The 27,211-nt window shown below is 32.3% G+C and overlaps 2 protein-coding genes across 6 annotated transcripts in view; one reads left to right on the top strand and one right to left on the bottom strand.

The window, feature by feature from the left end:
- Positions 1-27,211, top strand: part of LOC141453811 (midasin) — a 222,663-nt gene that overhangs the window by 13,942 nt on the left and 181,510 nt on the right. The gene's annotated exons all lie outside the window — the stretch shown is intronic.
- The window catches only part of LOC141453827 (uncharacterized), a 129,393-nt gene continuing 117,734 nt past the window's right edge, over positions 15,553-27,211 (bottom strand). Inside the window, exon 6 of one of the 2 annotated variants that reach the window (XM_074127482.1) lies at positions 15,553-26,380. In XM_074127482.1, coding sequence (XP_073983583.1) covers positions 26,219-26,380 — 162 coding nt within the window. In that variant the 3' untranslated portion in view covers positions 15,553-26,218. The remainder of the gene's footprint in view (positions 26,381-27,211) is intronic. The other variant, XM_074127492.1, reaches the window with a different exon arrangement.

Here is a 27,211-nt window from a genome sequence, read left to right as displayed (position 1 = left end):
ATAGGTATATTTGTTTTATTTAGAATTTAAACTGTATTCTTAAGATACGTAACATTACATATTTCAATTCTTTTAAGTCCCTTTTAAGTCAGTTCACCAATAAAATTATTTTTTAAACTATTAGTATCTTTAGCAATTATTACAGGAAATTAATAAAATAGAAATTAAACATTTTATTTGATCGTTGACTATATTGAAGTATATGATGGTAATTTTGTTTATTATTATTATTTTTAAGTTGTGTTTTATTAAAACTGAATAATTCTGAGCTTAATATTAACATTTCTCGATTTCATTTATTGAAATTATTGAATTCTCCTTTGCAATAGAAATTGTCATATCAATAAATTGGCATAAAACATTTTCATTGGATGAAGCCACGTTTCTTCTGACTATAATTTCAGGCTATATTACTTTCTTGATTGAACTTAAGTTGGCTTTTTTAAGAGAGCGTGTTAAAAATGAGTTATGATCGGTAGATAGTAAATCGTCCATTAACATACTTATTTAATTTTGAAAAATATAATCACCTTTGTGAAACAGAGTATTTTAATTTGCATTAACTGTTAATTAAAAATAAATAAATAAAAATAAAAAGGAGGCTGCTTTTATCGTAGAAAAATAAAGCCGTTTTAAAACGAAGCCTTTTTAATTAACGTAACATGTGTATCGGAAGGTTTAGATTTTAATTTTAGTTACCTGTTTTATTATTCATTTTGAAATAGATATTTTCTTTCAATTTAATGGGAAAGGTTCAAAAACTAAAGCCTTCTGCTACGTACGATTCCATTATTGGATTATACAAACTTGTTGGAGCCATTGACCAACATATACAGGGTGAAAATTACATTTAACGATAGATCTGGTTTATAAATTCCCATAAATGAATTACCTTAGAGGGGTGTATTACGGTCTGACCTTGTTTGGTAGAGAGAAAAAAATGGAAGCAAGAAATTTAATTAATACTACTGCACTACCAAGCTGAGCATTTTTTACTCTCTAAACTTTTTGCTCTTTTTATTCATCTCTAAACAAAGTTACAGGAATAAAAATTTTAGACTTTTTTTTTTTTTAATGCGTCTATGTACAACAGATGAATAAATTTTACAACTTAAGTTTACATCAGATAATAACTTCGTTTATTTACCTGATTCGTATGTTGTTCTTTTTTTATTATTTTTTTTAGCGAAATAATTTATATACATCGTCAAAAAGTTATTTTGTACATGATCAGTATGGTGCTTGTTAAGATTAAAATCATTTTTATTTAAAATAAAAAATGCATTGTTTGTAGTTAATATTAAAACGATAAAATTTAAGCTCTTTTTTTAATAATTTTTATGACTTTTTTTTTTGTGACAGATTGTAATACTTTTTCTTTATAGTTTGATCCTAAATCCTAAATAATTTTATTGAATTCATTTAAATAACTAAATACTCATTATTCATTAAAAATTCCCAGAGGTTTTGTGAATGTTCCATTTTAATAGAAGGGAGTTGTGTGATAGATATGTAAAATAAACTATAGAGTCACTATTTTAGGGATCTTTTTTCATCTTGAGCATAATCTCAATGTTTTTTTCTTAATACATACCGTACATACAGATCTTTAGCATTTATTTGAAGCAATATTCCAAGGGAAATTTAAATATGGACACTGACTATGGGAGGGGAAAGGTGGTTACGCTTTTCTTTTAGATTTTGTAACTGGTCCAATGAACGGAGCTTAAGTTCTTTCATAAGAGCTATCTTTCATCCTATCTTTTTTTATTTGTGTTGCTCGCTATAGTAAAGAAAATTCGTCCACCAGAAGAGGCTAGTTAGCCGTCATTGGTCAGTTTTCAGTTTGAGTCGATGGTGTTGTCCAGCCTAAGTTGTTCGTAAGTTCTTTAGAAATATGTATTGTGTTGGCCTTCCTGTTCGTAGTCTCCTTTTATATTGTGGGTTACTTGAGCTCCCCGTATAAACAAGGAAGTTCTAAAACGATACTTAGCACTTTATTTTGGAAAACTTACAGCTTATTCATTGCAGTCTTAAGTTCATAAATCGAAGATCTGTAATTTTTATCTTAACAAATATCCATGAAGATTCGTCTTAGGGCGGATCTGTTAAAGGATATAGATTACAACTTAAGTGCTACTTCAGGGTTCCATAAGTTTCTAAAAACTATAAAATTTAGGAATTCGAAGTTTTGAATAAAATTGATTTTAGGACGTCGAGAGTCGTAGTTTGTGTTCATTCTAATTTTTTTAGTAACCAGTTTCAAGAATGTGTAATTTGCAATAAAAGTTTGGTACGCGCAGAATAATTGCGAAGAAGTTAATAAGTAATTTATTCCGTGCTTACTATATTCTTAATATTATTCCTTACATGCAGCGTACATATATCTTCAAGTTTTTCAAGATAGATTAAAGTTAAAATGAAATTTCTTTAGTAAAGTTAAATTTTTCTTATTTTTCCTAAAGATTGTTATTAATGGCAAAAAGTAAATTTGTCATAACTTGTGACATTGTCTATAGTTTTTTTTTTTTATTCGACATTTATTTCCTTTTAGTGAGGAAAATTTGGAAGAGAAACCAGAGGTTTATTTTTATCAGGTTCTTGAGAGAATGAATGGCTAACTTACTGACCACGTGAGCCACTAACTATTGAATGATTCAGTGAAGAAGTTTCTCTCTTTTTGCAGCTGTAAATACAAGACTAACTGCATTACCAAAACTTTTTCACTTTATTTACTTTATATTGTAGGTTGGTCTTCTTCTTGAATTGCTATACTAGTAGTCTTAAGAGTTGTTTCACCAAGAAAACAAAAATGTAATGGTTTATTTGTAACTTAGTTACTTCTCGGTACGTTTTAGTTACCTTGTGAACCTTTAACTTCCTTCTACTTTTATTTATATTTAAAGAGATGACTCTTTTTATTTCGTTTCTTTCTTAGTTACAGCAGTCAAAATTAACTTTATTAACAGCGATAATAAAAAATAATCATGAGTGGTTTTAAATACTTAAGTCTGATGTTTTTTTAAATTGGTACTGCGAGCTAAAGTTCGATTGCCAGGTGTGATGAATTACTCTTGATTTTAGTAACCCAGGTGCTATTCTACAGACGTTTCTAGCAACAGAAGTAAATGCCGGCACCCTTAACCACTTCCTCGTGCCATCTCAACCCTCCTCTTCACCCTAAATATTATGCAGGATGCGCCCCCTAATTAAAGATAGAGGTTTCAAGTAGGGCATATTCCTCTAGAACATCTGGTAAGCACCCTTATTAATCCTTAGGAAATGCAAAGAATTGGAACTTAGAGATAATCACTTCTTGGTCTGTCCGACATACGCCTCGCTCCAAGTTCAGGGGACAGAAATAACCTCTGCCCTGGTAACCTGTACTCCCCTTCTCGCAACGCTCTCCCTAAATATTCCAAGGTTTTACTCAGTTTTATGAGGTGTACAATCTAATAAAAATCCATTAAGTTTTAACTAAGAATCTCTTGAAATAGCCACTAATTCTACAACAAACATAGAACCAAAATTGCGCATATTGCCAATGGAATTCCTTCTAACGGAAAGAAAAGATAATTATTTTATTAGTAATTAAACAGTCGGACTAATTTTCGAGTTTCTATTAAATGAATTAAATGAGCTTTATATAAACATGTCCCCTATGGAATAGATCATCAGTTTTCAGAATTAAGTAATATTTTTTGTTCTTCGTTTTGCATTCATATTTTTATTTTACATTGATTAAATGGATTTCCAATTAGCAAGATTTTCCGTTCTAAAAGTCGTGACAATTCTAAGGTGTAAGTCGATGGACAGAGTACATTGTTTACAGGTCGTAAGTGGTATCATCAGCATTTTTTTTTTTTAAATGTTAAAATTCAAAAACAATAACTTATAGTATTATCTTAATATAATAATTATTATAAATGTATTTGAATTTCTTGTTTTAAATTATTTTTCCTCACATAAATTTTTAACTGATAAAATAACCTCCCACGCTTTCTCAATTTAACATTTAATCTTCTTTGTATAATTTGGATTAAAACTACTGTTAAATAATTTATAAACCAAGTATTAAGTAATATTTTATGCAAAAAATTAAGAACTAAATTTAATTTTATAATATTTTATTCAAACTGCTGTGAAAGAAAAATTGCTAATTTCATTTGCACTAAATTGTAGAAATTTTTTTCTAAGTTGGCAGTATTGGGTATTATCCAATTCTTTAGAAATGGCTTACGATTTAAACTTAATGCTGGTGAAATATTTTTTTATTCGGTATAACAATAAAAAGTAATTTAAAATAGTGTTTTTTATACTGAAATGTAAACTTTATTAGTGAAAAAAATGTGTAGTATTCCAAAAAGTTTGGAAAAAGTGAAATTGTGTGCTAACTTTTGGTCTTGGGATGATATCTGCTTTTGAAACCATTTTGAAAGGTACATCTTGTTAGATTTATTATAATACTTAACATTTACTTCAATATAGATCAAGTTTAAAGTATGAATTCTTATTAGTATTTGTTTCATTAGTAATTAACGTTTTGGGAATGTTTGATTTAATCAATTTCATTATTACTCTTCAAGGCCTTGGATCATTGCATGAAAGAAATCATTTCAGATTTTTCAAATCTGAAAAACAGAGAAATCATAACATTTTCATAAGCGATTTATCTTGTTTCTGATATCAAATTGTATTCAAGGTTTTAAATAGAAATGTTGTAACATTTTGAAACTTAATTTCTTTAATCACAGATTATTCGTTCAACTCGTTCACATTAGAAATCCTACAAACAATATGTTAGGTTTAAAACTTTCACATTTTTGTGGGCAATTCTTCTTTTCAATATCTAATATGTTTAAATTATAAATGAAGATTCGTTTTTTTGATAACAATGATTATTTAGAATATGCTCCGCTTGGATAAGTTTTTAATAGTAAATTCGCCACATTAATTATCTGTTTCTTTCGCACTTTTACAACTAATTAATTTACAAGCGTCGTTTCTTAAAGTGAAAAGGCGATTAAGAGATTTACCCTTTCTGTTGATTTGGCACAATTCCAAAGTTTTAGAATCATCTAGAAAGAGTCACTCGGTAGAAATGATCTCCTTCCAGATATATCTTAAAAGCTAACCACAGCTTATTCAGAATTTAATGTTACTTAACAATTTACACTTGGTTTATATTCTTATTGTTTGCAATTGAACGTTATAATTTATATAAATTTTGAACTTCCAGATATTAATGTTCGTAGTTGGTTGTCTGCATTTGATTCATTTTTCCTCCTGTATACTTAATTATAACCTGCTAAAGTTAGAACTATAATGGAATGTATTGGTATGATTGGATAGAATGGTGACTTATCCTTGAATGCGATAGGTAGAATGATCAAAGTGTTAATTTGAAATTATTTTTTTAAATAAAATATTGATATATTTATTGTAAAATAACTCAGTGTCGTCGTTACGTGCCCTCATTCTTCCCTAAACAAGAAAACCCTTATAATATTTCTGTATTTCTTCAAGAAACCTTGATGTCAAACTTAGATTTGTGGCAGGTGTGGATTCAATTACCAGCGTTTTGTTAAGAAAAGCTGCTCATCATTGTAATATTGGTAGTTGTTAGTTCTCATTAAATCTGTAAGGGACTTTTAAGAGAAAGAAGTCTCCCAGAACTTTTCTTATCAATACAGATTATTGCGAAATTTATGTGATCTCGTACCCTTCATATAATTTCTGAGAAACACTTTGGCCCCGAGTTTCTTATCCAGAAATAAGAGAGTTTCAGGTTTAAAAAATTACTGTTCAGTCACAGTTAAGTATCACTTTTTTTCCAAAAAGTAGAACTCCTAGCAAGAACCAACATTTCAGTGCATTATTTTATATTTTCAATTATCATTGAATTATCAAAATGTGCCCAATATTGTTCTTCACTTCTTTTTTTTTTTTAATCTGTAAGAACGATAACATTTTTTAAGATACAACTTCAGGAAAATCTTCATAGAAGTGGTACCTGTACGCAAATTTTTTCCAGGATGGTTTTTGATTTAAAGAAACTTTAATTTTCTTCATTTTCACATTGAATTCTAAAGAATGTAAACCATTATGAAATCGTAACTAGTCAGAGGAAAATACCATCTACTTTCAGACTTTCAGTTTCCCCTGGATTCATTTTAAAATCCTTGGAGTAGAAAAAAAAATGTTTTTTTTTACAAATTTTTCTGTGTTTTTTGGGAGGAAGGAGAAGTGTGTGGACATAATTCCTTAAAAAAAAGAAAAATTGAAATTGGTTATCTGGATTAGGTGTCACTCTATTAGGAACCAAGAATAACCTTTTGAACTAAATCATCCAAATCGAATTTGGCAGTGTGACTAAATGGATTTAAATTTTTTTCTTTTCACTCGAAAAACACTCTAATTTTATTTAAATTTCAACATTCATATCAGTGTAATATGTGTCAACTGTACGATATCAGTAGGTATCCAAAAGGGAGATAAATTATTGCCAATTTGTCATAATTTTTTTAAATTTATTTTGTCTTCAGGGCCTATACGAGTACTTCTTAAATATAATTTGTTTCACATTGTTAACATTCAAGATTATTATGTCTTCTGCTCTAACTCTTTAGGTACCGGATTGTGATTGGACATGTCCACTTCTTCGAGTTTCCTATAATTATCCAGGTTAATTGTCAGGATCTTGTACTTGCGACATGTATGTTAGGACTATCACTTTCATTGGTTACGTTTTCCCAGAAAAATGAGTTTCAAGGAAATGAGAAGTTAGTTGATTATGTTTTATAGAATAATAACATTTTAATTAATAAAAAACTTGTTCACTACCTGTACACTTGGTCACTACCTGTACACTCGTCACTACCTGTACACTCGTCACTACCTGTACACTTGGTCACTACCTGTACACTTGGTCACTACCTGTACACTCGTCACTACCTGTACACTTGGTCACTACCTGTACACTCGTCACTACCTGTACACTTGGTCACTTGAGGGAATGAAATTCTTTATGCAGTTTTCATTCTATGAAACATTACGATAAATTTTGATTATTGAACAATTTACTTTGAATATTCACCAAAGTTCTAGTTGTAAAGTACTCATTATGAGAGGAAATACTTGTTTTCACCTGAGTAAGTAGAAGCGAGCTCTTTGTTTAGGTATTCGTAAATAACTTGAGATTGGTCTTGACTGGCTGCTTGTCAATAAGTAAATTTATTAATTCACTGTTACATATAATTATTTTGCAATAAGCTCATATTCCTCACTGATGTGTTGATCATGGAAATTTGAAAGGCTAACACACGCAGTAAAGGTTTAAACTATAGGTATAGGTTACTGGTTACTATAGGAAGGTTACAGGTTTTTACTGTTTGTTGCTAGCCTGTAAATGGAAGGATTGTGATCGTGTAAAATTTTCTTAATTGGGCATTGCATTGACTCTTCTTAATCTAAAAAGGTTTTCTTTATTTTGTTTTGCATAAAACACACTGTGAGTGTGCGCATATATGTCTAAATGTATGTACACCCATAGCACATTCATAAAATTGAAAAATCTCAGGGAATTTGAACTATATATAAATTCGTTTGAGCATCTCTATGGGACTCGAATATAACGATCATAATTCGCATAAAACCTGAACCGGAAGTGGTCCATTTTCTTACAACTTTAAACATTTATTGTACATCTACATCTTCCCAAGAAAATTCTCGATTGTTTTTTTTTAAAGAGGGATAGGTTTGTAGGCATTTCTCTAATGTTCCATTTCAGTGGTATGTACGGTCCTACAACTCAGCCAGGATGGTTACTAGAATTTGAGGAGTTTATTTCTTTCATAGAACGCTCCAAATCTTTTAACTTGGAGGTGACAATTTAAGCATTATACCGTAGCTAGATAATCGAATGTTTTTTTTTTTAATCTTGAGGGAGATATATTCAGAAATTGTTCAGAGGATAATGGAGTATGAATGAGTTGGCGGCTGCAGGTAGTATCCACTTCTAGCTGTCGGCTCTCCTTCCTCCTCCTAGAACTTCCCGTAGGATATCTGGGTGAATGGTTTCATCACCTGAAAGTGCTTCGGATCCCACCTAGATTAGGAGCAGAAAAAAAGAAGAAAAATCTTAAAATAAGTGAAATTTTATCCGTTAAATTGTGGTCAACCGATTTCCATCAGATTTGATAATTCATTCTCACATTTGATTCACATTAATATTATACAGGTGGCAAGCCTGTACAATTAACACTAAGTAGTAAGGGAAAATAAAAATAATGAATTAAAAAAAACAAAAACGATCGCTTTTAATTGAAACTTTTTTAATGAAAATCTATTTTTAAAAATAATTTCATGAATGGAACCCATGAATGGTTATTTATGCGAACAACCTAATGAAATTAGAAAACTTTTAGAATTATAGTAAACAGGAAGTCGTGTGAGTGGTTGAAACCATATTTGGTTAGGTTTTGTTTTATCGTCTAATAAATTTTAAATCATCTTTCAGTATCTTGGCTAGATTTTGAAGTGAGTGGTGAATTCATTTTTAATGAGAACAGTGCCAGATGAATGGGGTCCCTAAAATGTATGAGGGTTTTTTTCCCCTTCCTCTTAGAAATGAATTTTATATAAAGGCCGGGAAAAGGAGCCTGTTCTCGTATTGGATTGGCTAAAAAATAAAAAAAAGAGTAAGGAAATTTTCTCTCTCTCTCTCTCACTGACTCTCAAGGTATTTCCGATAAAATATATATATATGTAGACTAATTGTCACAGAAGTTCTCTGAAACAGAATGTAAGGCTTATTGATTATGTCCCCAGGTGTTTCCCTTTTATGCTCTACCTGTGTGTGAGTGTATATGTGTGTTTTATTTCCGCATCACTTTACAAGTAACTGGTATTTTATTTTGTTTCACATCCAACCAACGTTTAAATCTTAGTATTTTTTCCTCCTAAATAAATAGTAGAGAAATACACACAGTAGTAAACCTTGTTTAATGGAGAGCTGGCACTTCCGGTTTGTGGTTGGTTAAGTGAATTGTGTTAATTTTGTAAGCTACCAGAGACGAAGCAAAATGAAAGAACAAAAACAAGTCCGCCAGTGCAACATGTTCTTTTTAATCTCTCCGTCTGCATCTCACACACAAAAAAAAAATTCTGTTCATTAAAATTTTAAGTAACGTTTTCACAAACGCACCACCGTAACCTTCTAAAATCAATTCAGCAAGTGCAGTGCGAGACGGAAACATAAGTAAAGTCAAAACCCTCTCCCTTCACCTAATTGGTTGATCAGTCATCCTCTGATAATGGATGAAAGTTTGAATCTGGTATGCGCGTGCGAGCTACGACGGTTAAAATCAAACAGTTGAAATATTGCTATTACAAGAGCAAATCGAGGGTATGTTTGCTATTTGAATTCCTTCCCTCCTCTTGTTATTGGTGCTCCTTTTCTTATGTTCTCCAATTACAGAGTAATTTTCTGTTTTTTTTTTATAGTTGCCCTTTCAGATCGATTCATCAGTCAAATACTTCTTCCTAAGAAGATATTTTAAACTAAGACAGTATTTAGGGCGAATCATTAAGCAATGTCCATAGGCCTTGAATAATGAATTAAGCAACTTAATAAATTAACACTTTTTGTGTTCTCTTGAACACGGTTTCTTGCAAAACAGTCGTAATTTCTCATACGAAGATAAAAGGAATCCTGGAAAATGATATACCATTTGAAAGCCCCATTAGACAAGGAAACTTTTATAAAAAGTGCCAGGCACCTAGGTCTGATAATTATCACAAAAATTTCGATTACTTTTATTTTTTTCCAGTATCCAGGAGGAAGATTGAGGCGGTTTGGAGAATAACTTATGCTTCGAAATGGTGCCAATTTTTAGGAAATCTAACTGTCTTTCTAACCGTGTCATCAGAATCGAATTCGGACTAAAACTTTCTGAGTAATAACATTTTTATTGGGAAAAAAGTAATGTTTTTAGGGAAAAATTTTAAAGTGACGTCACTCAAGAACAGTGGAAAATATGAAGTTGGCTAATGCGTCACTTCATTTTAGATGTACTACACTACACACAGTAGGCCTATGGACATTACTTACTGATTCACCCTATATATGTATAAATATTTATAATTTTTTTTCTTTTCTTTAAAAAGACGCATGCAATGAGAGAATCTATTTAACCTTGTTGCTGTCATTACTTCCATAATACTGACGTAGGCGAATAGAGGGATGTCAGGGAGATAAAGTTATATTTATCGATTTAATAAACCTAAGGCCTAGATTATCTTAAGCTGCCACATAATCTTGAAACTCAATTCTGTTAGAACAAGCTCAATTTGTCTTCTTCTGTTTTGTAACTCAATAGACGTTGATCATTTTTTATTAAACTCAATTTTCTACCTCTTTCTCAACATACTTTGTGCTTATATTAACCAAAGTAAGTTGTGGAGGTTACTTGATCTTGTTTTAATACATATATCTTGTGAGTGTATTTTACGTAAGTTACCTGCTAGTAATACTGGATAAAGAATGGTTTATCTTGGTTGCTATGGTGATTGTTTCGACGATTGAATCTTACACCTGTCTCTAAGGCTGGAAACATAGTGGAGCGGCGAGCTAAGCGGCGATGATAGCGAAGAGCAAAGCGGCGAAATAAAACACAAGTTAACATATGGGACCGCGCATAGTGGCGAGCAAAGCGAAGATAGAGCTACGCTATCTATAGAGAGTGGAGCAAAGCGTTATGACATGTTTGATTTCTTCGCTCTTATCGCGCTTAATTTGTAAAGGTTATTGCTCATAGGTTATGGATATTGTTACATTTATTGGTTTAGTTTGTTTAAAGAAACCTCTGTGCGACCATAGTATTTGCGAAGATATAATAGTTTTTAACAATTAATAATTAATAGTTAAAATTAATTAACAATTAGTAGTTAATGGAGAATTCAGGTAATTTTTGCTACATTTAATTTGGTTCTCAATCCCTTAATGCTAACTTTCATCTAAATACTAGGCAAAATTAAATTACATTTTCACCTCCTACTACTTCTGATCAGAACGAATTCTCCAATCCTTCTTCTGTAGCGTCCTACTACTCCAGTTTTTCAGATGAACAACATTAATTTACTACAAATCATGGAGTAGTGATTTAATAAAATTATTGTGTTTTTTTAATTGACTAATTTCTTTTTATCTGCATATATTTCTATTTTATTTTTATTTTCTTATCTTAAAGTAACTGCTAGGATTAATGGGGTTACACAGATTTGTATTTAGTTAATAACCTACATAGTTAATTTTTCTATATTGTGCCTAAATCTTGTCATAACAACTCATAAGTTGTATTACTCAAAAACAATAAAATTTGATTTTGATTAATGGGGTTACACTGGGCTAGTATGTAATCAAATGTTGATATAGACATTCTAAAATACGCATGAAACTTGCCAGGATGCTCCCGAAGTTGTTGGTACTAGTGATGGAATTCACCATATTCATGTCTAGACTTATTTATGTCATGTACACTGCAGCTCCTACTACTAAGCTGCTGCAAATACCAAAGTTTCAACCAAGAATTTACATATAAAAATAAAAATAATTCCTCCATCTTGTTTTGTCGAAAGGAGAACGCGACTAAACTCGTCACTATGTGCAAGCGACTCTTTGCTCGCTGCTCGTCGCTTTCATCTGAAGCAGCTATCATCGCCGCTCCACTATGTTTCCAGCCTAACGAATTCATGCACTTTGAGGTTAACACATGTTCATATGAGTTCCCATTTAATTGCTACCCCTTTTTGTACGTAGGATAAATCTGGATATTTTGCTTAAGTGAATTTTGTTTTGCATTCGTTAATTCTTAGCCCCATCTTTTTATTCTCCTCGTCATTCTAGAAACTAGGCCATTCGAAATAACTTGCAAGCTGATTGGTGGAGAATTATTTGTTTGTATATACTTATCTAGTTGTTGGTTGCCCTGTTGCATGTACTATATAGTATATAAAAATTGTTCTCTGATAAAAACAAAAAACAAAAAAATAAATATTAAAAATAAACTGTAACTTGGCCCTTTCTAGAATTCAGTGATGTGGGCCAAGCTGATAAGAATTCAAAACTTTTCCATTGATATATTTTTACGTTAGTTTGTCGTTTTGTTTGTGCGTCTGTATTTGGATATTTTTATTTTTTCATTTAATTCTTTTGTGTTTAGAGAGTTTGTACTTTTTATTTTTATGTATACATTTTATTTTTAACTTTTTTTTGCATTTTAATCAAGTTTTTGGAAATTCTATACGGTGTTTCCCTTCCCACTCTGTTTCACAGCCTTCTTTTGTGTCTAAAATTTCTGGCTTGCTTTTGATGTACCGCCAGTTAGAAGATTACTTTTATCTGTTTTACCCATTATTTCTCATCATTTCACCAGAAATACTTGTTTTGATCATTTAAACTACGAACCTTACAACAACAAAAATTTCATTGTTCGCTTGAAGTAAAAAGATACAGACAGGGCTTTGATCTTTCACAGTTAATTTTTTTTTATTTTATTTAAGGCGCGTCAATATCTGAGTTTATATTGGCACCTGGAGCTTTTTTATTTTTATTTTTAGTGCTTTGGCTGCTTCTGGATGGTGTTCTCTCGTTACAGTCAACACTGTCTCTCACCGAACAGTGGAGCTGTTTAGAAGTTCTTAGGAATTTAAAAAAAAAGAAAAAAAAAGCTTAGTGCCAGCAGCTAGATTCGAACCTGAGTTCTCCGAGTCGTAGAAAGTTTCAAAAAATCAAAAACTTGTATATATATTTCGTTTGTGAAGCTCCCATAGGACCCGTAACGTGTCTTAGCGATGAAAGTTCCATTACCGGAAGTACCATGATCACGTGATTTTTTTTTGGCGCATCAACAGCTGAGGTTATTAGCGCCCGGAGCTTTTTCCAGTGCACTGCCGGCCTCCGGACAGTGTTCTCTCGTTACAGACAACACTGTCCATCACCGGACAGTGAGCTGTAAGAAGCTCCTAGGAAGAGAAAATCTAAGGGTCAGCTGCTGGATTCGAACCCGGGACCTCCGCGTGGGGGGTCCAGTATGCTAACCTCATAGCTAATCCCTTCCCTATCACGTGATTATTATTGTCATTTTTACTTGTTTGACACTTTTCATGAATGTTTTTTGACCATTTTCTTTACACTTATCATAACATTTTATTTGGAAATTGCTATTAGAAAATTCGATTAAGGCCATTTCATAGAAAGAAGTAGACATGGTACACTTCACTTCAAAAGTGCCCTTCTAATATTTTTGCTGGCAATCAGCAGCCAAAATTTTGAGTTGGGGTAAATGACTTTCCCAGAAGTGCTTACTAATGGCAAAGGCACTTCATAGAAAGAAGTAGAAATGGTACACTTCACTCCAAAAATGCCCTTCTAATATTTTTCCTGCCAATCAGCAGCCAAAATTCCGAGTTTAGGGGAAATGACTGTCCCGGAAGTGCTTACTAGCTTTGCATTCTCATTAAAACGTACTTAACTTACTTCCCGTCACCAACTTCGTATAGATGCTACTTTATCCAATTGCACGTGAGATGATGCACCTTTTAAATAAAATCTTTTAGCAATAAGGGCTTGTCAGGGTAAAATAGAAAGATATACACATTTTTTTTACTCACGTAATTTATTAATCATTATAACAAAGATATGGACAGAAGGTTTTCCCTAATGATAAATTTCAATTAGAAATTTGAGGAACAAGCAAAAGATTTTTTAAAAATAAGAATCCATCTTTTATTTATTTTATTTTCAATTAAATTTTTTTCATTTTAATAGTTTCAATTTTTAAAATATGGCCCATATTTGGCCAAGTTTTTCTTTCCATTTAATATAATTTTTTTAAATTATTGTTTAGATTGCAAATATTTTTAGGCACTCACTTTGATTTTATATAAAAATTTATTTATTTTAATTTTTATGTAAATAGAAGAGGGGGGAAATTTTTTTGGCAGAAAAGGATGACATGAAAGAGTTCTATTTTAATATATATTACAAGTGTAGACATGCCAAAAAAAACCGGAAGCACTATGTGAGTTATTTAGAAATGATAATAACTTTTTAATTGAGGATTCGTAACAAGGGGACAGATGGAGGATAAGGACCAACAAGGAAGTCAGTGATCTTTATGGTGATCAGGACCTAGTTGGCCTTATCAAGTAAGGAAGAATAGATGGTTAGGTAACTTGGAACGAATGGGGGGTGGAAAGAATAGCCAATAAACTCTTTCTTGGACCTCCAGGAGGGGGGCTAGAAGGAGAGGGATGCCCCGGGTGAGATGGCTGGACAATGTTGAGCAGAATCTAAGAGATTTGGGCGTGAGAAGATGGAGAAGAGCGGCTCAAGCGAGAGAGAGATGAATGGCACAAGATTATTGAAGCGGCCCAGGTCCCTTCATGGACTGTAGTGCCAAGCAAGAAAAAGAAGAAGAAGAATAACTTTTTGTGTATTTCAGTGAGAGGGAGGAAAGCGCTTTTTATTATTTTTTGGGGGGTAAAGTTATTTTGCATATTGTACGGTCCTAACACTGTCTAACCAAAATTCCAAAAGTAGGAAGAATATTATTTGTGAACCGGAAATACTTACTCTACAAAAAGGTATTTTTTCGCGTTATCTGTGTAACTTTCTATCCAGCGGCCAAAGGCATTAAATTAAACGTGGGCAAAATGTGTGTTATAGGTCTCACATTAGGGTTTGAAAGGTTTTAAGATACTAGAGGATATCATCGTAGTTACTATCTGTCATCTTTCGTTTGGCAATCATATTTTATGACAGCGATCTTGTATAATATTAATTGTTGCTGTTAATTAGTGGTAAGACACAGATTGTGGGTAAAGGTGAGGAAGGGGGGAAGCTAATCACTGATGTAAATTTTACGTGTATTACAAAATTAGATCTGTACCGGAAACAGCTGATTTGTTTGTTTTGATTGTTTATCTTGATTTTAAATTAAAGGTGCTTCTCAATGTCTGAGATCAGTGGCACGTAGTCTCGTTACAGGCACCGATCAGTAAGCTACAGGCTGGAGTAAGCTAGGGTTTGGAACACCCAGGATCTGCGCAGTTAAATCCAACCATTTGAACTAATCTATTCCATTTTTTTTTTTTTTTTTAAATATCCTGTTATTGAAATTTACACCTGTACCTGCAGGGTACAATAAGTAAATGAGATAAATGTATGTATACAGTAACGTGGCAGACGCGAATGACGGTCATCCAGTGATGGCCGCCATTAGTCACCCAGTTGGTCACGGGGCCAACTGCACCTCAGCCGTCTTCGAGGATTGGAGGGTAGCGTAGTTGAAGAAAGTTTGTAGCTAAAGGGTTGGGATGAAGTGAGAGTTTTTGGTGAAAATTTTTATATCGAATTTTGGCACGTTCGGAGATGAGTGGAATTTGGAGATCTGTAAGTATTGTGTGGTTGCTAACATTTAAAATGAAGCGTCTTACTATGCGGTGGAGTATTTTTGCAGTCTATTGATGTTGGATTTTTTTAGATGTTCCTTAAAGTTCGAGTCCATATTGGTGTGAGAAGAGCTGTATAGAGTCGTCGTTTGTCAAGTAGTCTGACTAGAAGTTTGTATCGTTTGTTTAGTTCGGTTCGTTTAAGTCTCGTATGGGGGTTCAAGAGAAGCCTTCATTTTCCATTTTTAACTTTTTATAAATTAATTTTCTTATTCACTAAGTACATTATTCTTGCCCAATTTTTTTAAAAACAGATTCTAAACATTTTGATTACGTAATCTGTGTAAAAAAAGGAAGTTCTAAGTGTTGGTTCGCGCCAGAACTTTGTTTTGTTTTTCCTTTGGTTATAAGGTTGAGCGGGGGCGAGTGAAACAAATACTTAACTCTCTCTGGCGGCGGCGACCTAGTGTAGTTTTCTAGTATTCCCCACATCCAGCGTAGTGGTGTGGCTAATCTGTTGCCTGTAGCAGCCCTACACCCACACATTCACCGGGTAGTTCTCCACTCTCTACTCTGGATTAAAACAGCAGAGTTGGCCCTTAGGGCCTCTAGTCAGCCATGATTTATTAGCTTGTTTTTCAATCAGGAATAACTGAACACGCCTTTTTAAAGAGAAAAACTCGAAACTTTGTAACCTCTACTAAACTTTTCTCTTATTTTCTTTTTTATCCGTTACACTTATTTATGAAAATATTTTCATTTTTAGCTACTCTCTTAATCCTCCTGTAGGAATGCAGTGCCTTACTGATCGTAAAATAGTTAATCTCCGTAGTGTGCTCCGAGTATTTTTTTTTTTTTAAAAAATCGATCTCCAGTAATGCAGTTAAGTTTTGGAGCGTTTTTATAACTCACCAATCTACCTTTACACGGAAAAATGTAATAAACGCAATTAAGAGGAGTTCCCCGTTTCCTGTTAAAATTACATCGTTGCTATGACAACTTGCTCATCAAAAAGTTTTGAACGGACCCAATTTTATTATTTGTAAAATTGTAGTTAGTAAAAGTGAGCAAGATAGATTATGTTTAATTTTTTTTTTTTTTTCCTAACTTTAACATGATTAATGGTTGTAGCGGAAGCAAATTTTCACGATTCCACCAAGGATAGAACAGGAACTTGGTTTTTCTAAGGGGTGGGTACAGGATATAGGAAATGCAAATAGCCTTAACTTTTGTTCGGAAGTATTTTCCTTTTTAAGTTTATCTTCTAGTAAAGAAAGTTTGCATCTTTACTTCCTTTTAAAGGATAAATCTTTTTAGAGTCCTTCCAGTGATATTACTCGTACATGGTACGTATGACGAATTTAAATTGAAATTGATCGATACATTTCCTTTTTTTTCTGATATGCTACGTATTATAGGAAGCGAGTCTTTAGAGAAATGCGATTTTGGTGAACTAATCTGAAAAAATGGTATTTAGTTAAATTGATACTTGAAATTTCGTTTGACACTTGACCCATTGACACTTTTTAATTCCCAACTCTACTAACCCAAAATAAGACTGACTGACTGACTGTATTATTATTATTTTAAAGCTTCCTTTTCCGTTTATTAGGCAAAGTTTACAGTACATCGACATTACGTTAAGCGTTGAGCTTTAGCCAAACAATTGGTTGTCACTTTCTTGTCAAAGTTGCCACAAGAAATACAATCTTTGAAGACCACCCGAAGCTCCTTCCAAAAAAAAAAAAAAAAGGGTTGTAGCGTATGGTCTGTAAGGTAGTCGATAAGAAAATGGACCATCGTGTTTACTGCTTTTTATAATTAAAATATTAGGAGTCGAAAGAAAATTTACGAATTAGTACTTAAAGAATAGAAGTACTTTGGGGAATGTAGTATGTGTAACCTTTTTCATGAAAACTGCTTCAACAATTTTCTTTTAAATTTTTGTCTGTCTATTGTAGAACAGAATAAAAGGCTTATCACTTTTATTTGTTGAATTTTCTTCTGGAAAATGGATTTTGAGGGAGTTTTTAGGAAAAAGTCTTGTTTTTTACTTCTGCGTAAAGCAGGTGTACCTATCTTTGTAGCAATCGTTTCTTGATTTAGCGAGCCACTTTTAGACTGTGGTAAGCTCTCTTGGGGGTCAAATTAGCTTACTATAAACCTAGTAAATAGACTAGCTAATAAAAAAAATAGTAAAAACGGTACCAAACTTTGAATTTAAATAAAGAATTTACCATCCATTACAATTCAACTAATATTCTTTCAAGCTGTCACAAGAACAAAAGTTAAAAACAAAACAAAAGACTGTGTTTTTTGTTTTTTTTTATCGCAGTGACGTAATTAATTAGAGCACAAAGGACTTTTCTTTTTTGTGGCCTTCGGGGCGGGGGGCCTTACTTTGGACCACCACCTCTGTTCTAGAGAACAAAAATTACCATTCCCACAGACTTGCGATACTGTCAACAGTAATATTAAGAGCTGTGCGGAAAAGTTACGATACAAAAACTTGTAGGAAATCTCCTTAACCTAAAGTTAAAATTTTTAGCTGAATGTTATTTCTTTTTTCTCCTGTTATTTTATGCAGAAAAAGGGTACCGGGTACGTAATTTTCATTAGATTTTGTGGGCTTAGTGCTTTTTTGAAAATACATTAAATTTTCTTTTTGTTTTACGAGTATTTGAAGCGCTTTTCCAGAAAATTTTAAGCTTTCTGAAGGCGGCGATAGATTAACTCTAATATTAAGAACAACAGGATTTCCGCTGTTTATTATACCCCTGTGGTGCTGGCCAAGTTACGTGCAATTTTCCCAACTGCAGTGACCGTATTTCTTTTTCCCCCCTTCCTGTAATTTATGGCAGACCTATTATCCTACCCAGGGGGATGAAGGGTAATTAAACTGATTGGCCAAATCCAATGTTGTGGGAGTAAGTATCCCAATTAAGGTATAATTATTGCTGTAAAAGAAAATAGAGTGAGTTTCCATTTTGAAACATTTCTTATTTCCATTTTTTCCATATTCCAATTGGAAAAATATGTTAGAATAAATTCTCTAGGAAAGAAATAATTTATTTTTTATCTATCCTCTTATTGATTTTCAAGGATAGATATTTATTTACGATGTAACTAAAGTGTTCGGTTCTTTTATTTGGCTGTTGGCAACCAGAACTTTGTAAACAAAAACATAAAAATATATCTGACCTTTTGTCATCATTGGATATGGAATAATTCTTTCTTTTAACTTTTTTTCTTTTCCTTTTTGAGGGTGCGTGGGTGTATTGCTGTCATTTTATTGGTTAGTACACTTTTTTATGGCCAACTGGGCCACAAATAGTGCTCCTTTTTGGATTGTCTGTCTAGGTTAGTGTTCATTGAATGTGTACAATCACTGAAAAAAAATAATAAGTTTTGTAACTTTACATTTCGTTTGGGCACAATCAAGGGACCGGAAGTTCAATTTTACTGATTGTCGTTCCCCCCCCCCACTTTTTTTTTGCTCCCCTCAAAAACGGCTCCATTTAATTTTTGTTTAAAATTTGTAAATAACTCGCAAAAAATCAAACAAATCGGAAGTACCACGTTGTTGAATTGAGTTCCATTTTTCACCTCAGAAGTGATATTTTAACCGAATTTCATGGTTTTATTTTTTATTATCTTCGTTGTAAATTGATAAAAATTTAAGTTTTCAATTTTGAATTTGGAGAAAATATAGCTTGATTATCTTGAAAATCATTTATTTTAAAAATGTTTGCTTTATTTTTTTTATCGGCTACGAGGTAAAGTTACATTTGAGGAATAGATAAATAGCCAAGTGCAATGATAGGGTAACAATTGGAAAATTAAAAGAGCAATTCTTTTCACAGTAATTTCTTTAAATTTTCCCTTACTATGGTTTCTTCGATTGGTAGAATGTAAAAGTAATGCTTTTTTTTGAAAGACACGCTTTCAAGTCGAACTACCGTTCAGGTTTCTCTCGTGGGCGGAAGCCTCTTAAACTAAACTTGCCTTACTTAAATATCTCACAATTATTACACCGAATGGCAAAGCCTGGTAATCGAACCGAATACCACAATACAGCTAGCTGAGCTTTGCCTCTAACCGCACGGCTATTGTGGAGGTCCAATATAAAATATTTATTAAATTTCAAGAGCGGGCTGTTTGTGAGATTAAATCGGGTAGTAAGTGAAGGATTCCCAGTTTTGATTTCCTGTTTTACCGGATTGATTGCAGACAAGATCACAAAATTTATTTGGACCCTTTTTTTTTTTTTCTATGAAGGGCTCTCCTGAAAGGCAGAGCTGGCGGACTTCTCTCTGTAGGGCCATTTAGTGTGATGTATGGCTCCATAACACTTGAATAATTTTAAGAAGGGTTGATTATGTTGTTGAAAATTCCATTTTATTCGCTGATTTTTTCAGTCTTTTGATATTTTTCTGGAAAATGGCTTCAACGATTGTCTCTATAATTTGTAAGCAAGGGAATGTAGGAAAATTCGTGGGAAAATGTGTGAAAATTAAGTGAAGAGGTGGAAATTGGTTAAGGCTTTACTCCAATGTCCAAACCTGATGGTTTTAAACAGTCAATCTTAGTAGGAATTAAATTTTTTTTTTCTTTCAATAAATCGAAGCTTAATGAAAGTAAAGGATTTAGTTTTACCGGAAGTTCATGTTTTAAGATCCAAAGAAGACGAAAAAAAAAAAGAGGAAGTTATTGCAAATTTCTCTCTCTCTATGAGCTGTGTTTTTGTGATAAACAGTAACTCGAAACCTCCAAAACGTTTTGGTTAATATTGATCTACCGGGAATACAACTTTGCTGAATGAAGTTTAACTTTGTAAAAGCTTGAACATTTTTATTAAAGAGAGATCTAGTTTTTTTTTTTCTTTTTTTCTTTTAAATTAATCGTGATTTGTTTCTGATCAGCTGTAATCAGTCCCTGAATAAATATGCTTAGCATTTATCTCAGACAGACATTTTCTTGATTATTTTTAACTGCTTAAGGGAAATGCTTCAATATATATTACTTAATAATGCCTATTTCTTAAATAATATGTCCAGAATATTATTCTGCGGATTCTCGTAAAAATGGGAATAATCCCAAACTTGATTTATCTTGAAATATTTTACTTCTTTGCTGGCTTCTTTGTTAATTAATTAATAGTTTAATATCTACAGTATTTACCAATTAACTAGATTTCTTTGATATTTGTTATTTTAAATTAATAAATTGTACATTCTTTCGAGATTAGAAATACAACTTAGAAAAAAATGAACAAATAGTGCGCATGCTCACTAAGAACATTTTCGATTTTTCTCTCAACTTCTTCTAATAGTTAGAACTTCGACAATCCTAAGCAGGTGAGGTTTTGATATCCGTAAGGAAAAGAATTGAAAAAACAAAAAATTCCTGAATTAAAAAAAATTGATTTTATTTAATTAATTACGTCTTTACAGGTGTTATATTGCGTAATTTTTAATTTTAATTAATATTCCATAAATTTTTATATATTACACAGATTTGTTATAAATTATAATAATCTTTTTTTTTATATCATTTAAACACAATTAAACCATCTTGGAATCGTTTTAGTTGCATTCCAGTGGGAATGGTGCCGGGATTTGAGAGGGAAAAAAATTGCGGGGATGATGGGATAATCAAAGTTCTTTTTCTAAATTATGAATGAAAGTTTTTTTTCTTAATTTTTACGCGAGAGTGGTTTTCTGTGAAAAAAAAAACTTACTTCCGGTTAAACACCTTCGTAAGAGTCCAGACTTTGTAGTTTTTATTTATTCTAAGTTGTATTCCTGTACAATTTTATTTTTTTCTTTTCTCTTTGAAATATTCTCATCTTAATCTTAAGTTCACATTATAGTTTGTCTATTTAAATTTATTTTGAGAATTTATGAATGAACTGAACTGGAAAAAAAAAAGTTAATCACGTTTGAATGCAATTACAATCAAAACGTTTACCTTAGTATATTTCAGAGTTTTCGTTATTTTATTTTAATGAATGAATGAATTTTAACTGCATTAAATTATGCCAGAATCCATATTTTTAAGTAAAAAATCGTAGTATTTTTGAATTAACTAGTTGAAATTTAGTGTTTTTCTTAATAAGTATCGGAAGTAGTATAAATCTCGACAAGTTCTAAATAGAAAATTTCAATTAAATTTCATTTTTTTTTTTACAAAATTTAAAAATATAGTTTTTAATTAAACTCCATAAAAAATAAAAAAGTCAGCTACAAATACGTACACCAGAGGAAGTATCTCGCGTGATTTTGACTGTTACATGCATCCATGATTGTATCTTGACCTGTTTCGGGCTTTCATCCATCACTAGAGATAAATTTTTCAGTTTTGTGCATTGATTTCGACTTCCACCCTTTCAGTCTGCCACTCTAGTAGTACACTAAAAAAATTCTTTCTTAATAATTAAATTTATAAAAACATAATTGAAGTCGAAAATCTTCTTCACCAAACCAATTTATCTCTGTTGATGGATGAAAATGTGAAAGCAAGCAAGTACGAGGGTCATTTGAAAAGTCCGTGCAAAAATAAAAACTACCTAATTTTTTGGGGTAAACCTTTTTTATTTTTCAACATAGTCTCCTTTTAGGCTTATACACTTCGTCCAACGCTGCTCTAGTTTGTTGATCCCTTCCGAATAATAGGATTTGTCCAAGTCTGAAAAATAGCCATTCGTTTCTGCAATCACCTCCTCGTTTGAATAAAATCTTTTTCCCGCCAGCCATTTCTTCATATTGGGGAACAAATAGTAGTCCGAGGGAGCCAAGTCTGGAGAATAGAGGGGATGTGAAACGAGTTGGAACCCTATTTCCATTAATTTTGCGAACCACAACTGCTGAGGTGTGAGCTGGTGCGTTGTCGTGATGGAAAAGGACTTTTTTGTGGGCCAATCGTGGGCGTTTTTCTTGCAGCTCGGTTTTCAAACGGTCCAATAACGATGAATAATATGCACCTGTAATAGTTTTACCCTTTTCCAGATAGTCGATGAGGATTATTCCTTGCGAATTCCAAAAGACAGTCGCCATAATCTTTCCGGCCGGAGGAACGGTCTTCGCCTTTTTTGGCGCAGATTCCCCCCTTGGTAACCCATTGTTTAGATTGTTCTTTGGTCTCAGGAGTGTAGTGATGTATCCATGTTTCATCCACAGTGACGAAACGACGCTTAAAGTCCTGCGGATTCTTCTGGAACAGCTGCAAACCGTCCTTGCAACACTTCACACGATTTCGTTTTTGGTCAAGCGTGAGCAATCGCGGCACCCATCTTGCGGATAGCTTTGTCATGTCCAAATGTTGATGCAAAATATTATGTACCCGTTCATTCGAGATGCCCACAGCAGCACTAGCAATCTCACGCACCTTCACTCTTCTGTCATCCATCACCATATCATGGATTTTATCAATGATTTCTGGAGTAGTAACCTCAACAGGGCGTCCAGAACGTTCAGCGTCACTTGTGCCCATATGGCCACTCTGAAAATTTTGAAACCACTTATAAACTGTTCTAATCGAAGGTGCAGAGTCACCATAATGTTTATCAAGCTTCTCTTTAGTCTCCTGAGGCGTTTTGCCTTTCATAAAGTAGTGTTTAATCAACACACGAAATTCTTTTTCGTCCATTTTTTGAAAATCACTTGACTTCTTAGATTCAAACGAATGCCAAACACAAAGAAATAGACCGATCTGGTTGAAACTTGGTGTGTGTTCTTCCAAGAGATGCTACTAACTAAACATAACCTCGATACGCGCCAGTAGTGCTATCTCTCTGACTTTGCACGGACTTTTCAAACGACCCTCAAACATGCGTTCTGTGACGGATAAAATCAGAGGTATTATCCAGTAATACCAACCTAACCACATTTTCACCAGAGGAAGTATAATTCAAATACGTGACTTTGACATGATTTCAAATTTTTTTGGTACCACAAGAATGACTTCTTGATTTCTTTAGAAGAGCGCAAAAGCTTTAGATTGTTGCTGCATATTGCTTGGAAAGGTCTTGTCTCTTGAAGAACTTTTCACATAGAAGTTTTGATTTATATTTACAGGAAATTAAGAAATCACTTCTTTAAAAGATTAGCTAAAACATTTTTCCTGCCAAGTTTTTATTTTATTGGCCAAAACTACTTATAATTTAAGGGAAGATACTTTTATTTAAATTAGTAATCATTCTTAGTCTTGATTAATCTATTAATTGCTAACAATCGAAGTATTTAATAATTAGAAAACTTTTTTTTTCGATTTTTTTTTTAAATAATATGGAGGAATAAACATAAAGTTGAATAGATATAATTAAAAAATCAATAATTATTTCTTATTGTTTAATAATAATTAAAGTACTCATTTGCTTAATTAGTGTATAAGTTTAATTTAAGATGATTTAGATTTATTAATTAATATCAATAGCACGTGTGTATGTACTTGGTGATCAGACAGTCTCTCTCTTCAGTATATTCAAAGGATTTATGTACAGTTCTCTATTACGTAGGTACATCTAATTAGTTTGTAATCATTATTATTACAAGCACAATTATATAATGAGCCAGCGATTAATTAAAAAGTTTTGGTTTTTTAAAAATTAAATTAATTTAAAATGGGAGATTTTAAAGTAGTATTTTTGTTTTGATTTTGTTTTATTAAAACTGTTCGTTAGTACAAAGGTTGATCATCTATAAGTTCACGTAATGTTGGACAACACAATTGGTCGAAGAGCACTTGGTGCCTCTGGTAGTTTGGTCTTCCCTCTAAAGAGCCATTGTTGCCCATTTTACTGGCTTACCACTTTATAGCATTAGAATCAAATTTGAGGTTAAATTTCCAAATTTGAGGTTAAATTTCCAAATTTGATGAAAATTATCCGACCGGAAGTGCTACCTAATCGAAGAGTTTTTCCCCCGCAAATGGCGCCTACGATTTTTATTTAGAAAAAGCCATGTGAGAAGTTCGCAGGAGATTTTTATTCCTGTCAATATTCGGATGCTGTAAATAAATCAAGTAAAATTTAATATCTGTGTTAGCGTTCTCTTTCAATACGCTTACTAACCGATAAATCTTGCTGCAGATAGAAACTTTATTATAAACTGGTTTGTTATTTATTTATTTTCTCAAAGAAATCGATATAACGTTAATAACGTTGTTGAGCTAAGTTCTTGCTGTAAAGAATGTGTTTAATTTTAGCAAAATTGGTACCAACTGTCTTTATTTTATTTTCTGACTTCTTTAATACAATTTTTTTTTCACGAAGATTTAATACGACTTTGTTCTATTTTTAGCCGGAGCCCCAAATTGGGTTCACGTTCAATATAAAGCAATCCTCTCTCTCTTCTACCATGTTTCCTCTACAAATTTTATGATCTAAGAAGGTTGCAGGATATCCTTTATTGCACTATCGGATGCTTGTTTCTTCTGCCTTTTTTTTTTTTTTAGGTTATAGCTGATGCAGATGCAGCTTGCATGTGCAATGTTTCCATTCCAGGCTTAACACATCATCTCATTTCTTTCTTGACTAACTCCCAGTCGTGTAGTTCTAATGTTAATGACCAGAAATTATCGATTAATTTGTGTTGTTAGCTGTTGATGAGTAGAGCCACGAACAGAGGATTTGAGTGGTATTATTTTTTAGAGATAAGCGGAAATTAGATTTGATTAGGAAGGCTGAATTACTGACTATGAGTTTAATGGCTAGCGTTAACGCTAACTTAGGAACGAGCGTAAATTACAATAACTAACTAGGTTAAACTAAAATATAAACTATTACTGAAAGAATTGGCTGAAATGAATGCTCAGTGCTTGTTGTCCTTACATTTGGGCAGCTTCTATTGTTCTGAATCCTACCTGGGCTTCAACCCTTTAAGTTACCTTTCACAGCCACTTTTTCCAACTTTATAATTTCCTGTAACACTACATATTCCATCCACAATGTAGGCTGTCATTATAACATTTTAAGTTTCACATTAATAACTTAATAGTAAATCTATTTGGTGAACAGAATGTACTTTCTACCTCTTTCTTACACTAATTAAGTAATAACGATCTAAATTACCGAAGAAAAATTAAGACAATAAACCTCTCTATGCTGAAATAAGTATAGATAAAACCAACCAATGACAAAATATACAAGTGTGCTTGTAACAAAATTAATTAAACTTAGAATTACCCTTAAGTATACTAGCCCTTTATTTAATTATGATTAATTACAGTAGTAATTACAGCACCTACAAATTGATCGTTAAAAAGTACAATAATCATTTTAAAGGTACAAATATTGTAAGTTTTATTTTCTCTATGGACTACACATGTAACTATGTGTAATTTTAAAGATATCGTAATAATTAAAGGAAACTAATCTTGTTAATATCGATATACCTTATCGATATGGCTTCTTTACTTTATTTTTCATTAAATACTTGTTTATCATTTAATAATTGACCAATTAATTTATTTTTTATACAATTAATTTCTATCAATTCCTTTTTTTTTCTTTTTTAATTAAATTTAATTGTTTTTCTTTTATTTATTTATATCTTTTTAGTAATAAACATTTTTATACACACATGTGCGTGTACAAATCAATACGCGTATTTGGATAATAGTTATAGTGAATGATGGAACCCCTGAGAGGTGGAGATATGTTATAAGATGGGTGATGTTTTGGCGATGCTAATACTACGCCATCATGATTATCGCCGCGGCCATATTGTTGTTGTTGTGGTTGATTTAATAACAACATCGATGGTTGCTACTCACTGGTAGAGGTACTACTTGAAGCGTGCGAGGGTAAAGGTGGACTTGGTGAATAACGGCTGCCAACTAGAGGTCCGCCGCCAGCGGGGGCAGTCCCACCGCCTCCACTGACACCTTTCCATCCTGGCTCTTCACCGTACATCAGATCCTCGTTTCCCTAAACACAAGGAATTAGAATGAGAAATGGTGCAATAAAAAAAAAGAAGTGTCCTCCCTAATATTTTACATTGCATGCTTTTTATGTTCTTTTACAAAAGATATCATGCTCAACTTCTAACATAATTAGAAATAGCTTAAATTACTTACGAACCCTCTACTATATTAATTACAATAAATTAAGCTCAATACTATTCATGCATAATACAATAGTATACATGCATAACACATTATATAATATAATAAAATCTTCATTCTAAGCCTAGAATATCGTAGATAAGGAAGTATAAATATCAAATAATTTTAAGCGATAAATAAATCAAAATATTATTTGAAAATGAATTGCTTAGTTGTTTTCTTTCTATTTCATACTTTTTCGAAGTAAGTCAGTCTCGTTTTATTGGCCATTCTCCTCAAATATGTAAAAATCCATGAAAAATAAATATGGCTGAGCCCATTCAGCATGGTTATTTTCCCCAAATTTCTGCAGCATTATTTATTTCGTATTTTTTAAGTAATTTCACAAACAAATAAGCAGCCCCTTACAAATTTGTAAGTACATAGAGGTTAGTAGTTTGAATGGTTGAAGGCGCGACCCGCAATGCTGAGATGTACTGCGGTATTGTGTTAAATTTCCGTTCTTGGCCTTATAATTTAATACTATTTTTTTTTTATTTATACTTTCATTTGCAAAATTAAATTTTAAAGTTTAATTCGAAATATATGTTTTTGGCGACTACATCAATTTTTAAAATTCCTCAAAATGAATTAAACAATTTTTTTAAAATGATGACTGTGTGTGTTTCTGAATAATAATGATCTGAGTGGACAA

Source organism: Rhodnius prolixus, unplaced genomic scaffold (assembly GCF_049639745.1).
Source record: "Rhodnius prolixus isolate KJV_2025 unplaced genomic scaffold, Rpr scaffold_1, whole genome shotgun sequence".
Lineage (NCBI taxonomy): Eukaryota > Metazoa > Arthropoda > Insecta > Hemiptera > Reduviidae > Rhodnius > Rhodnius prolixus.
This window is presented reverse-complemented; position numbering and strand designations above follow the sequence as displayed.